The sequence below is a fragment of the Tursiops truncatus genome, chromosome 18 (assembly GCF_011762595.2).
Source record: "Tursiops truncatus isolate mTurTru1 chromosome 18, mTurTru1.mat.Y, whole genome shotgun sequence".
Lineage (NCBI taxonomy): Eukaryota > Metazoa > Chordata > Mammalia > Artiodactyla > Delphinidae > Tursiops > Tursiops truncatus.
Genome location: NC_047051.1, coordinates 15,620,011 through 15,633,467, shown reverse-complemented (window position 1 = coordinate 15,633,467; position 13,457 = coordinate 15,620,011). Strand labels below are relative to the sequence as shown.

At 41.7% G+C, this 13,457-nt stretch overlaps 1 protein-coding gene across 4 annotated transcripts in view; it reads right to left on the bottom strand.

Moving 5' to 3' along the window:
* The window catches only part of LOC117308867 (serine/threonine-protein kinase Nek5-like), a 37,454-nt gene extending 24,444 nt beyond the window's left edge, over positions 1-13,010 (bottom strand). For all 4 annotated transcript variants that reach the window (XR_012327635.1, XR_012327636.1, XM_073795133.1 and 1 more), the window contains exons 1-6: positions 12,870-13,010; positions 11,703-11,789; positions 7,722-7,802; positions 7,427-7,495; positions 5,503-5,629; positions 1,021-1,131 (exon numbers count right to left, since the gene is read on the bottom strand). Coding sequence is in view for 2 of the 4 variants with exons in the window: in XM_073795133.1 (XP_073651234.1) it covers positions 1,021-1,131; positions 5,503-5,629; positions 7,427-7,495; positions 7,722-7,802; positions 11,703-11,741 (427 nt within the window). In the remaining 2 variants the exon portion in view is untranslated. The remainder of the gene's footprint in view (positions 1-1,020; positions 1,132-5,502; positions 5,630-7,426; positions 7,496-7,721; positions 7,803-11,702; positions 11,790-12,869) is intronic.
* Between the last annotated feature and the right edge of the window lie 447 nt (positions 13,011-13,457).

Here is a 13,457-nt window from a genome sequence, read left to right as displayed (position 1 = left end):
AATCACAGAATGTGAGATCCTTGGAGGTCACCTAATCCCACCCCTCATTTTACTAGCAAGGAAGCTGAGATACAGAAAAGTTTAGTGACAATATTATCATGTACTGTTGGGCAGGAGAGTCATTTTTTGCCCTGTAAACTGGCTGTTTTGGTGTGTTGACATTTCTATTCTATTTATTTTAAATTAGGTTTCCCCTCTTACTGTCTCATTGGCTTAGGATGGATTAAATTGTATTATGTTTGCAAGCCCTTTCTTGTAAATTTGATGATATGCAATATATTTTGTAATAGTATAAATATGGGTCAATTCACACACTTTTAATTACTAATCTCAGTGATATACTTACAGACTTCAACTTATAAGATGGGTATAAATTTTAGCTCTCCCCCAGCCCCATGTTGTCAAGAAGAACATAGGAAATAAGCAATAAAAATCTCCACCACCTGTAAGATCACACCCAGATATTGCTGGGACTCTCTGCTAAGGAAAGACTGTGCCAGAAGCCCAAATGAAAATGGAAGAATTTAGGTTGAAAATATCATCATATCCTAAACACTGCTAACATGGAAATAGCACTTTCGTTTGCAAAGCAAGTTAATATGTATCTTTGCACTGACTCTCTAAATCTTGTGGGACAGCTAATATTTCAGTTCTGATGTTACTGAGGAAAAAACGACCCTCTAAGAAACTGCAAGGGAGTTATTAGGCTAGCACGGGAAGGCAAATGAAGCCACCTGTCCCTCCTTGGGAGGAAGGTGGGAACCTGGATCTTTCTTCCTTTACATTCTCATAGCTACAGTGGCCAATTGTCTAGGATAATTAGTAGGCAAGTCTCTGCAGAGGTAGGGGAGAAACCAAAACAAAATCTTTGAAAGGCATTTAATACAAATCTATCGGGATTGTACTGAAAACTGAGAACTGTCAAGTCAGGGTGAGCACAAGCATTTGGGGTGAACACAGCTGCCTTTGGGGCCTCGCTCTCCTCTTGCTGACAATTCGTGCCACTGATATCAGCTTCACCCTCAGGCACAGTGGAGCAGGTGGAGGTGATGTCGGCTGTGGCCATCATTTGCAGCAGAGTCTGAGGAGACCCAGCATCCCACTGTCTCCTGTCCTCTGCAGCGGCAGCATCTGGAATGAACAACCCTGAGTATAAGGAAATAACTCGTTGATCTCAAAGCAAAGTGTGACTAACTGCAAGAAATAGTTCTTAGGAAACCTGGAGTCCATCAGCTGGTAACTTCAAAAGCAGAGAAATCAAGACCCTCAATCTAATACAGATTGCTATGGACCGAATGTTTGTGTGCCCCCTCGAATTCATATGCTGAAACTTAATGCCCAGTGTGATGGTATTAGGAGGAGGCGCTGTGGAGAGGTGATTAGGTCATGAGGGTGGAGCCTCATGAATAGGATTAATGCTCCTATGAAACAGACCTCTGAGAGCTCCCTCATCTTTTCCGCTAAGTGAGGACACAGCAAAACGATGGAATCGGGCCCTCACCAGACCCTGAATCTGCCAGCATCATGGTCTTGGACTTTCCAGCCTCCATAACTGTGCAAAATAAATGTTGTTTATAAGTCTCCCGGTTTATGGTATTTTGTTACAGTGGCCTGAATGGACTAAGACATAGATAGATCATAACTTACAAGACTGAAGTGATAAACAGGTTTAAAATTATTTCACTTTTATTAACATTTGACTGACTAGCCAATGTATTTAACACTAAAGAAATATTAACGGCGTGAATGGACAAATTCTTGAGGCATTTATGTGAACTTTAGTCAGGTTCCATAGAAACTGTTCCATTACCTTAATTTAAAAAATAACTTGTGTTATCATTTTCTTTATTTATTAGTATGTTTCATTATAAGAACTCTGGAGATCAGGTAAGTAGAAGAAGGAAACAAAAATTACCACAACCCCACTCTCCAGAGACCTAAAATTTCAAAATTTCCTTTTCGCATATAGTTTCTGCTTCGTTTTGAAACAAAAAAGGGGCCAAATGTTACACACCCTTTTATAACTTGTTCTTTTCAATTAGCAACATACCATACCTGTATTATTGAATATTGTTCTACACCACCATTTTAAAGAAAACATGGTATTCTGTTTCATGGATATATTATAACTTAACTAATTCTTTTTTGCTGGATTTTTAGATTGCTAGAATTTTTTACTATTATAGACAACACTTTAATGAACTCATTTGTAGTTAATTTTTTTGACATTTATGATTATTTTCCCTAGGTAAACTACTGAAAATGACAATGCTAGGGGCTAGTATTATAATATTTTCTTTACCAAAGGCTTTCACTGTTAAAGCTGAATCTATTACTAATTTATTCTGTGATTTTTTCCTATGTATTTTGAATAGCTAATTCTTCCCTAGCCAAAAAAAGAAATACTCACCTATATTTTCTTTCACTTTATTTCCTGACATATAACTTCATTTTTTTACATATAAACTTTGATTTTATTTTGGAATTTATTTTGTTGTATCATCATATAGGGTCTGATTTCACAATTTCCCCCAAATTGTTAACCATTTGGTCCTAGAGCATTTATCTGAGTAATTCTTTCTTTTCCCATTGACTTATGATGTGACTTTTAGCATATGCTAAATTATGATACATACTAGAGTTTGTCTAAACTTTCTCTTTTTTCATTACTTTTTTTATTCTGGTGCTAGTATCACATTGTTTTAACGACTATAATTTATATAATCCAGTTTGATATTTGGAAGGGCAAGTGCCCCTCAATGCTCTTCTTTTGTAAATTTTTTGGCTAGTTAAGAATCTCCAAGATCTCCTCACACCAGAAAAAAATCCTATTGTGCTTTTGATTGAAATTGCCAAAAATCCATATATTTATTTGGAATGAATATTTCCAATATAGAACAGTGTTATTTCTCTACATTTATTCAAATAATCTTTAAATACCTCAGTAAGGTTTTATAGTTTCCTTCATATGCTCTGCACGATTCTTGTAAAGTTAATTCCCAAGTTATATGTACACACACACACACACACACACACACTCACACACACACACACACTCTCACACATATCTGCTGTTGTTACTATAAATGAGATCTAAAGACCAACTGGGGAAACTATTTGCAATACGTATTTCAGGCAAAGGTTCAATTTAAATGAGTCTCATAAAGAAAAAAACAAACATGCCATTTTCAGTAGAAAAATGGATAAAGGATGTGAGCACATAATTCACAAGAGAAATACAGATGTCAATAAACACATGGGAAATTGTTCAGCCTGAATAGTAATTACGGGAGCCCAGTTTAAATTAAGAGACCGTTTTCAGCATCAAACTAATGAAGTGATTTTTAAAAAAAATCTAAAAAATAAGCATACATGTCTTTTGAGACTTATAATTCACTCTCCTCTTCCCAGAGGAACTCACGCAAAGAATAACCTTTGATTTGATTCTTTTCACTGGAATTGCTTACACTGAGGCCACTCAGGGCCCTTGATAACCAAACCCTGTGGGCTGTTACTCAACCTGCCTCATTTGGTCTTTCTCTTCCAGTTGATACTGCCAAGCCCTGAGGCTCCTTCCAGAACGTTCTCTCCTTCTTTGGCTTCACTCTCTTCTGATTCTCCCAAAACTTGTTTAAACAATACAAGCGCCTGTCCTAAGCTCCATTTCCTTCTCACTCCAGTCCCAGTGCCTAGGTGTTTTCCACCACCATCAAGGTTGAAATACTGTGCATATGCTAAGGAAGCCCTGATTTGCCCCAGAGCTTTGGTCTTACTCAGCTATCACCTTCTAAACACCTCCAGCTGATGCTCAGAAAGACCTAAACTCAACATGTTACGAAGTTAAACCATTACATTATCTCTACTGACCTCCCTCTGCGTGACGTATGCACCTGTTTGGCTGGTGATAGCCTTGTCCATCTGAATTAGAAGACTGGGACCCTCTTCTCTTCCTCAGTCCCCACACTCAGCAGTTCACACCTGGTGTCTATTGTCACTGCACTGCCCTGCCCTGTGCACCTGTCATTTCCCACCTGGACCAGTCTCCTGCCCTCAGGCCTGCCCCTCCACGCATCCTTCACACGGCAGCCAGCGTGATCTTTCTCCATCACGAATAACATTTAATTCCCTTTGACTGAAAGTCATCACACAGGATAAAGCCCAAACTCCCTGGAATGCCAAGCTGTGCAGGAGAGGTACCCCCCGACTCTCCAACCAGCTGGCACTTGAGCAACGATTAGTACTGGGGCTCAGAAAGCACGTTTTGTGCTTCCTTTCTTTGGCTCATGACAATTCTGTGATTCTGAGGGCAGACCCAGGTTTCATTCATCTCTGAGGTCCCTCCCACCTAGCACAGTCTGGCAGAAGGGAGATTCTCCACAAGATGCCTGCTGAATTGAATAAAGATTTTTCCAGGTGGAAATGAGGCAAAGTGTATGACTCCAGGAAGAGGAAACGGAGGCGAGCCAGGGTACGTGAATGCTCACATAGCTGCAAGGGAAGATGGGGCTCCAGCAGGCTGTGTGGATCCCATCATCTGTAGAAAGAGAGAGGGGGTGATGGGGCAGGAAAGGGGGGCGGTCATCACAGGATCACGCCACGCAGTGTTAAATGTGATACTATGTGCAACAGACTGTATCCTACACGCATTATCAAAACAAAATTTGAGTAGGATAATAATATGACAAGATGACTGTAGCAATTACTTAGAGAATGAGGGGAAATACTAGAGAAAGGGAGGATGCATAGGAGACTAAAGCAATTCAGTGAGGGGAAGGGAAAGGGAAAATGAAGGGAAGAACAGATATTAAATTAAGCACCTAATATATCAATTTTCACTTTAGTCCTCACAATAAGCCTGTGTGGCAAGTACTATTCTCCTCACTCTTAAGGGGAAACTGAGACTCAGAGATCTGAAGTAACTTGTGAAAGGGCACACAATCAGAAAGTGGCAGCACCACCTGGGATTCGAACTCCGTACGGTCTCCAAAGCCCATGTGTTTCCTACCACACGCACCGCTGAGACAGGACAGGGCAAAGGGAATGAAAGAGGAGAAGACTCAGGGACATCTCAGAGTAGAAACCACCAGGCATGACAGCAGGGCTGTCGGCCTGGTGAGGGCATCACCAGAGATAAAGGCTCCCTGGGAAGAAAGGGGTCAGAAGCTGGATTGTACACACGCCGAGTCTGAGATGCTAGTGGGACTTGTCCATGGAGCCATCCAGCAAATCCTGAGAAAGATGGGTGAGTGTGGACCGGGAGAAGCGGAAGCGGAGGGGGCAGGTGAAACAGCCCCAGGAGACTGTGTGGGGCAGAGGGTGGGTCTCAGGGGGTGTGACCCCTGGGGTGGGCAGAGTCAGAGGGGCCAGGCCTCCGTCCAGTTCAGGGTGAGGTGGGGGACAGGGGACAGTCAAATCACGGGAGGCAAGCTGAGGAGGAGAGAATTCGAGATGACTGCCAATAAAATGGTTCCTTCTCATCTGCAGCCTTGAAGGGACACATACCTGCTTCCCGGCAACAGAGTTTTTCAAATGCTTTGTCTGTATAATCTTCATGCTCCTTTATACATTTATACCCTTTAAACTTAACGTCGTCCTCAGAGGTCAAAGTTTCATTCAGCATATCCATTGCCTAAAGCAATTTCATGGTGTTCATGAGAAATAAGCCATATTTGGGGGGAAAAAAGTTTGAAAATTATTTCATGTTCCCAGTAACAACATTTACCAAGGTATGCAGTAAGTATTCAATGTATGTTTATTACATGAATCGGTAGGGTTTTAAACTAGAACTGTGTTGGAACACGACAGAAGCAGGAATGTGTTCGTTTCTTCTCCCTGTCAACAGTGATAAGCACTGATCAAGTGGCAGCTAATCTGATGCAGATTTCCTGCCTTCAATCTTATTCTCCTGCAGTTCCATTCTAAGGAACTTTCAAGGTTAGCTCATCTACGCCCTGCTTTAAGCTTTAACATTCCCAGTCAGGTCCCTGAAACTGCTTTTAATATTCCATAATGAAAATGAAAATGAAAATGATCGCTCTATTTCAAGCATTATCAAAGCAGAGAATAACAAAGGATGAACAAACTGGTAGATAAAACTGTGTGGAGTCCATTCGTTTTTCTAGCAGGCCAACTTCGGTGCCTCACTTCACAGAAGCACCGCGGATGGACCAGCCCTCAGGCTCCAACCCAGACTCAGGTCCCCAGAGCTGCTTCCTCGGGTACTCACAGCTCTGGGACACTTAGAGGGGCCTAGTGGTTACAAGTGAGCGCTAACTACCACCACTCTACTGAAGTCTTTGTAGCAAAAGGCTAATAAAATCTCAAAGATAGGTGGAGCACAGAGGATTTTTAGGGCCATGAAAATACTCTGTATGATTCTATAATGATGGATACATGTCGTTACACATTTGTCAAAACCCAGAGAATGAGTGAACCCTAAGGTAACCTAAGTACTTTGGGTGATTATGATGTGTCAGTGTAGGTTTATCAATTGTAATGAATGTTCCACTCTGGTGAGGGATTCTGATGGTAGGGAAGGCTACATGCCCCAGGGGATGGGAGCAGGAGCTCCATGGGGAATCTCTGTACCTTCTGCTAAATTTGCCTTGAACCTAAAACTACCCTACAACATGAAGTCTATTTAAAAAAAAAAAAGAATCCTTCACCACATGCACATACATAAATCTGAAAGAAATAACATTAAAAAAAGTTTTAAGCCAATAAAAAAACATGAAAGGAAGAAATTGAGTATATAATTTATATATATATATATATATATATATATATATATAGGTATACACACATTCATACTTAACTTTTGGTAATTTAAAAGGCAAACTTGGAGAAGGTGAAACAGAAACACAAATCAGTTAATTCTGATATTTGTTAGCAGCTCTGGTAAAAAATGGGATTTAAAAAGATGTTGAAATCAAGTAATAAAATGAGGTTTGAGTTTACTGTATTCATGCATTTATTGCTGTTTCAATTCAAGCCCGAGTGCATAATTGAGATTCACCCAAAGATCAGTACAAAGTTATCAATCCCAATCAAGATCTAAAATAAATGTGCATGGTTTCAGGATGACTGCTCATTTACATATTTTTTAGGTGACTGTATTAGTTGTTGACTATATATTATGTCTTCTATTTTAATCTGGCTATAATTTAAAAGTTACTATTATGAGAAAATAGCTCCTTTATAATAGAACAATAAATTAAAATGGAATAATCCATCTATAGGAATAATCTCAAGTTTAAAAAGAATGGAAGGATAAAAAATATTTTGGAAGACTTGTCTGAACACCAGACATCCTTCTAGGAAGATTTTAGAAAATGCTCCCTACCCTCTATGGGAAAAGTTCATGAAACATGCTATTAAGACACTCATTTTCTCATCCCTACTAATAGAATTTTACTTAATGGCATACCTCTTCCTCTTGGAGGGTGTCTCCATCAGAAATACATTTGTCTAAATTAATTTCAAACTTTATCCCTCTCTAGAAGAAAGCAAGAAAAAAAATCTGGTTTCGCATTCCAATAAAAACCTTAAAATTACAACTCCCAACTTGACATTACAGATACTTAAAACCATTAGTCTAACATCACAAAATAAGGCAACTCCATAAAATAGTAGGGGTGAAATCCTAGAGGCAACCCAGATTGCAAGGTGCTGATCCCCAGCCAGATTTTTAAAATGAAACTTTAAGACAAAATGTTTATTACCTTAGCTTTATGTTTTTGTTCCGGAATTTTACTTTCCTTTGTGTTCTGAAGTCCAATTTGTTTCAAGTCTCTTTCAATATCCTGAACATTTAGAGAAAAATTAAAATCTAGCATTATAATATTGATCAAACAATTACATTTTCCACAACACCCCCGAATTCACAGCAGGGTCTGTTTACGTTATTTGATTTCTTGAATGAATCTGATGATTGATTGAGAATGAAAACATACCTTTTGCAAAGGAAAGTTAACAACAGTCCACTAACAACTTGGGCACAGTGTCCATTAACGTGAAATAATAATACGTTTAACACTGGCATTGCAGTGGGTAGGTAAAAACGCTATAATGTGACAATGTTTATCACAGTCCATACAACCTAATCTAATTCAAGAACGTAATTTTGACTATAAGATCCTTCCGTTAACAGACTTATGATCTTAATTCAGGAAAACAAAAAAGTGCACACAGCTCATGACAGTATAAAGGAAGGACGGGGCTCTAAAAATGATGGAGCAATTTGAAGGAGGAAGAGAAGACTATAGAAGTACTGACAAGCATTTCAAGGAATGGTCAAGGGGTGAACTTTAGATCCTGAGCTTTCTCGGGGTTCAGTCCTGGGCCCCTCTGCCCCTCTCTTCCTTAATACACAGGGGTCCTCAGTAACTCCCATGAATTTAAATGCCATCTTTATGCAATGACTCTTAAACGTGTCTCTTCAGGTTTGATCTCTCCTCCCCTCTGAGCTTCAGACTCACGTATTCGGCTGCCTGTTTGGTACCATCTTCACTTTAATATTCATTCCACCAGTTTCATACTGAGCACCCACTACGGGCCAGATACTGTCCTACACAATGGGTTGGTGCAGAACGTGACCAGAAGGTCCCTGCTGACACGGAACTCACGTTTTACTGAGTAAGATAGGTAATAAATGAGTTAAAGCAATGACATAATTTCAGAAGGTGTTAAATGTTATCAAAGAAAATAAAATAGGGTAGTAGCATAGGAAACGAAGAGCAGACGAGAGTGATACAGGAAAAGCCTACGTGGCATTTGATTTAAGCCCTGGAACGGTGCTGGACCTTGGCTTGTGAAGGTCTGGGGAAAGCGTTGTTCCACGTGGAGGGAAAAGCAGGGCAAAGGCTCCGAAGCGAAGCAGGGATGTGATCTCTCAGATCTTCCTGACTCAGCACATCCAAAGTGGTTTCTCATCGAGTGCCCTTCCCCCAGAAGCTTGCTCCCCACTCTTCCCCATCTTGGTAAAAATGTACTATTCCTTCCGAACCAGAAACTTATGAGTCTCCGTGTGTGTGTGTGTGTGTGTGTGTGTGTGTGTGTGTATAAATGCTCTTTTCTCTCCACCATTTCACATTAGGTCCCTATCACCTCCCCCTTAGAATTAATTACTGCCTCGTCTACGTACTTCACACACCGCATCTGTCAGTTTGAATTTTATCAGTCGTTTGCCTGCAACCCTGGGAAGCGTGTTTTCCTGCCTCGCAGTATTACACGCTCTGAAACAGGACGTGACTTGGTGTCTTACTTATATCTGTGAGGTTGGCTGTCTGATTGATTGTGTAGTCTGGTTGTCTCAATTGCATGAGTAAGTGTTCATACTGCTTTCTTTCCCTTAAAATACAGCTACATTAGACCCCTAAGCCCCATCCACCCCACTGGGTGGAAAATTCAACCTCAGTCCACTTTAGAGGCTCTCGGCACCGCCTCCTGTGAAGGTCTCCAGGTTTTCACAAAGCAAAACACTCAGGGAGGCTGTTCAGCCTTCACTCAGCATGGGTTCCTCTGACCTACCCTCAGTCGAGCCCTCGGGGCATCTTGAGGATGAAGGGGAAAGACCTCCCAGAAGGAAAAGAAGAGTCTTTTGAGAACCATTTGATAATTCAGCTCTGCCCGGTTCCCTATTCATGCCAAAAAGATAACTTTGAAACAGAATTAACCGTCAGATTCACAGACCGATGCTCTGAGGCTCGGACTCAAACGCCACCAGAGGACGTTCCTGCAGGCAGTTCTCAAACTTGGCCGCACCAGCTCACCAGTTAGCTCTTGAAAACGGGACACCTGGCCCACCCAGGCCATTCGGAGCCCAGGTGTTTGACTTTGGTTATTCCTTGTTGTTTTGTTTTGTTTTGGGCCGCGGTGCGCAGCCACGCGGGATCTTAGTTCCCCCATCAGGGATCAGACCCGTGCCCCCTGCGGTTGGAAACACGGAGTCTTAACCACTGGACTGCCAGGGAAGTCCCTGTTTCCGTTTTTTAAAACTTTCCCACATGATTCTACTGCACAGGGAGGGGCAGGAACAGCGGGCTGGAGCGAACTCCCTGGGAAACACAGCATCGTCTAACAACAAACCATCACCTGCACAGGTGCTTCTTCCTCAAGTGCCTCTTGGTGGATGAGCAGGTCACTCTTCTTCACCAAATATGTTTTATGACTTATTTTTGAGTCTTCTTCAACATAAATTATACACAGTCAACAAGACTGGCTCTGCATCAGTTCTGAAGGCCACTTTCTGAATGTCCCCCGCTAGACCTGAATGGGATCTAATGAGGACATGCTGGAGAGAGCTCTCTTATGGCTTCTTTCCTCTACTGCTCCCTTTGGTATCCCCCAAGTGCTTCTCTCCTGGGCTCTCTTAGAAAAGTCTGCTGTGCCATCTTCCCTGGACGCAGGCTTCCCATCGCAGACCTGTCTTAAAAACGGGGCTGATGATGGCACGAGGCCCCCCACCATTAACCAGACCTCTGCTCTGGGGAGAAGCACATCCAGCCTGCCCCCGCCCACGGCATTTGCCATGAAGCTTTGCGTGGCTCCTTCAGATGCCCTCTTCCTTAGCTCTGCCTCTCCAAATTCTACTCTTCTTCTCAGACCCAGTTTTGGCCCCATCTCTCTTCTTCCAGAAAATCCTCCACCTGCTTGTACCACTCATCTTCACTCCCCTGCACTCACGAGGCTTAACCAGATTCAGCCTTATTGGATCATTGCTTCATATCTTTCAACTATTTATTTAACTATTTAGAAAGAGTAGAGGTTTTAGAATCAGATATTTATTTAGTCTGCCTTGTAATATCTAAGTGACTTTGGGTGAGTTATTTAACTTCTGCTATAAGTAAAGGAGATATGTATGTGAAAGCTCTAGTTCAGAGCTCAGTGCATACAATTGAATGGTACCATAATGCACCTATATTAGTTCGTCTGTATGCCCTCAGGGGTGGGGCAGGGTGAGAGGGAAAGATCAATTTCAGTAGTGTGGGCAGGTTCTGCACAATGAGTGCGTAGTTCGAGTGCGTGTGAGACGAGAGGCCGGCTGTGTCCCCGGCTGCTCTTGGTGCCCACCAGCCCGTCATAGGAGGAACATTCCCGGGCGCTGAGGGTGTTTCTAATTAAACATGGGGGTGTTTTTCATGCATTGTGGTCTCCAGACACAGGCCAGCTATCTCATCTGGAGCTCTACTGAAAAAGCAATGATCTGAGAATTGGAAGAACGAGTTTCCAGGGTGGCACCTTCAAGGGATTTTTCAAAAATCATCTCCACTGCACTCACATGTTGCCTTATATGGCCTTTCAAATCTTACCCCTGCATGTGAGACTATTCCAGTATAGCTGAATTCAGTAAATGCTCGTCTCTTTTCCTACCCAACGGGCATGAACTTTACCTCCTGCATCTAATCCAGTTCCCGAGTAAAGTACTGCTCAGTCAATACTTATTGACTGATTCATGGGGAAGATGATCAACCATACTTTGAATAACAGCCGCTCTTAACTGAGACTGGCAGCCCATCACTTTCTGCAGCCTCAAGTAAACCATAATAGAGTGAGGCTTCCATTAAATCTGACAGCTTCCTACTTAAAGTTTGCATGATAAAGTTTATCTTTTCGATGAGAAGAGCATTACTTTTAATACCTGCTCAGTTGAGCTAGCTCTGAATCAATAGAGCAACGCTCTTTAGAAGAATGAATTTATTTACCTCCAGTTCACACTCCATCTTCTTTCTAATTTCTTTCATGTCGTTGTGGTACTGTTGGCGTATTTCTTCTAGCTGCTTCCAGTATTCCTGGAAAGCAATCCCAATCCCGAAATGTTAAATGTTTGTGAACAACCTGACAGAATAATCTCTAGACAGCCTATGATTTTATTTTTATTTTATTTTTTGTTTTTGGCCGCACCTCACAGCATGCGGGATCGTAGTTCCCATGCAGTGGAAGCGCACAGTCTTAACCACTGGACCGCCAGGGAAGTCCCCAGGACAGCCTATGAATTTAGAAATGTGTGATATAGAGTAAGGGAAGAGCCGTTGCTCCCGAAAATGATAATCTGCCTTACACTTTGGCTGTGGTATTTCTCCCCAGTGAGGATACGGCCTCTTGGGATAATCTCATTTTTATATATAACCCCAAATGCATTACTGACATACAATTACTTTATATATAATCCTGTTATAGGTTGAATCTTGTCCCCCCACTCAAAAGATACGTTGGAGTCTTAAGCCCCAGGACCTCAGAATGTGATCTTATTTGGAGACTGTGTCATTGCAGATGTGAGTAGTTAAGCTAAGATGTGGTCACACTGGGGCAGAGTGGGTCCCTAATGCATATGGCAGGTGTCCTGTTAAGAAGGAGGATGCCATGTCCGGTGGCAGAGACTGGAGTTGTGGCTCTGCAAACCAGGGCATCTGAACATCATGGACCAACCACCGGAAGCTAACAAAAGGCAAAGAAGGATTCCGCTCCAGGTTTCAGAGGGAGTGTGGCCCTGCTGACACCTTCCCTTTGGACTTCAAGCCTCCAGAACTGTGCGACAATAAATTTCTGTTATTTTAAACTGCCCGGTTGTTGTAAGGCAGCCCTAGGGAACTAATACAAATTTCAAAAATGTTCAGGATGGACAGTTACTTTATCAATCTGAGGTAAAAAGCCTTATGAACTCATCGACACTGCATTCTCTGAGAAGGTGAAATACATATCTCTCTCTCCCCTGAACCCCAGCATGGCGCGTCACACCACTGTGTCCAACAAGTGTTTTGTGTAACGGGCTCTCTCAGGTGCACCGTAGATGCTAAAAGCAACATCCCATTACAGCACAAAAGACAATGAGAGAAGTACAACGGTAGCCCTGGAAGCAGACAGTTTTAAACCTGCTCCTTCCTTTCATTTCTCCTGAACTGCAGCTCCTGGAATCCAGGCTCTTCCCCATTACTTCTTAGCTTTTGTCTCTGGTTGTGATTTGGCTCAGCAGAAGATGGACGAATACCCTATTATTAGAATGAAATAATTTAGAAAGCGTACTTGCATTTTGGAAACATCTTATGATTTGACCTTGACCCCCATCCTTTAAACAATAATTATATCATCAATCTCAGTATTTGGGAGTTTTGTTTTGTTTTTATACTGAGCAGTAGAATTTTCTTAGTTTAAGTGTGAAACATTTAAAAAGTAAAGAAAATAAAACAATTTCTGTTGTTTAGTCTAAGCAAATCAATATTTTACGCTACCATGTGAGACAACGAGATTCATTCTCTGAACTGCTAAATTATAATTGGGAAATCCAAGTCCTGTAAAAGTTTAGCAACCCCTGGGGCATGAGATTAGGTAGGGGAAGAGAATTAGAACTTTTGAGCTGTTCAAAATAAGAGCAATACAAATAGGAGGTGTATCCAAGCTCGCTCAGCCCCAGAATTCTGACACTATACTTAAGAGTAAAAGGTTAACTTTCATTTCAAATA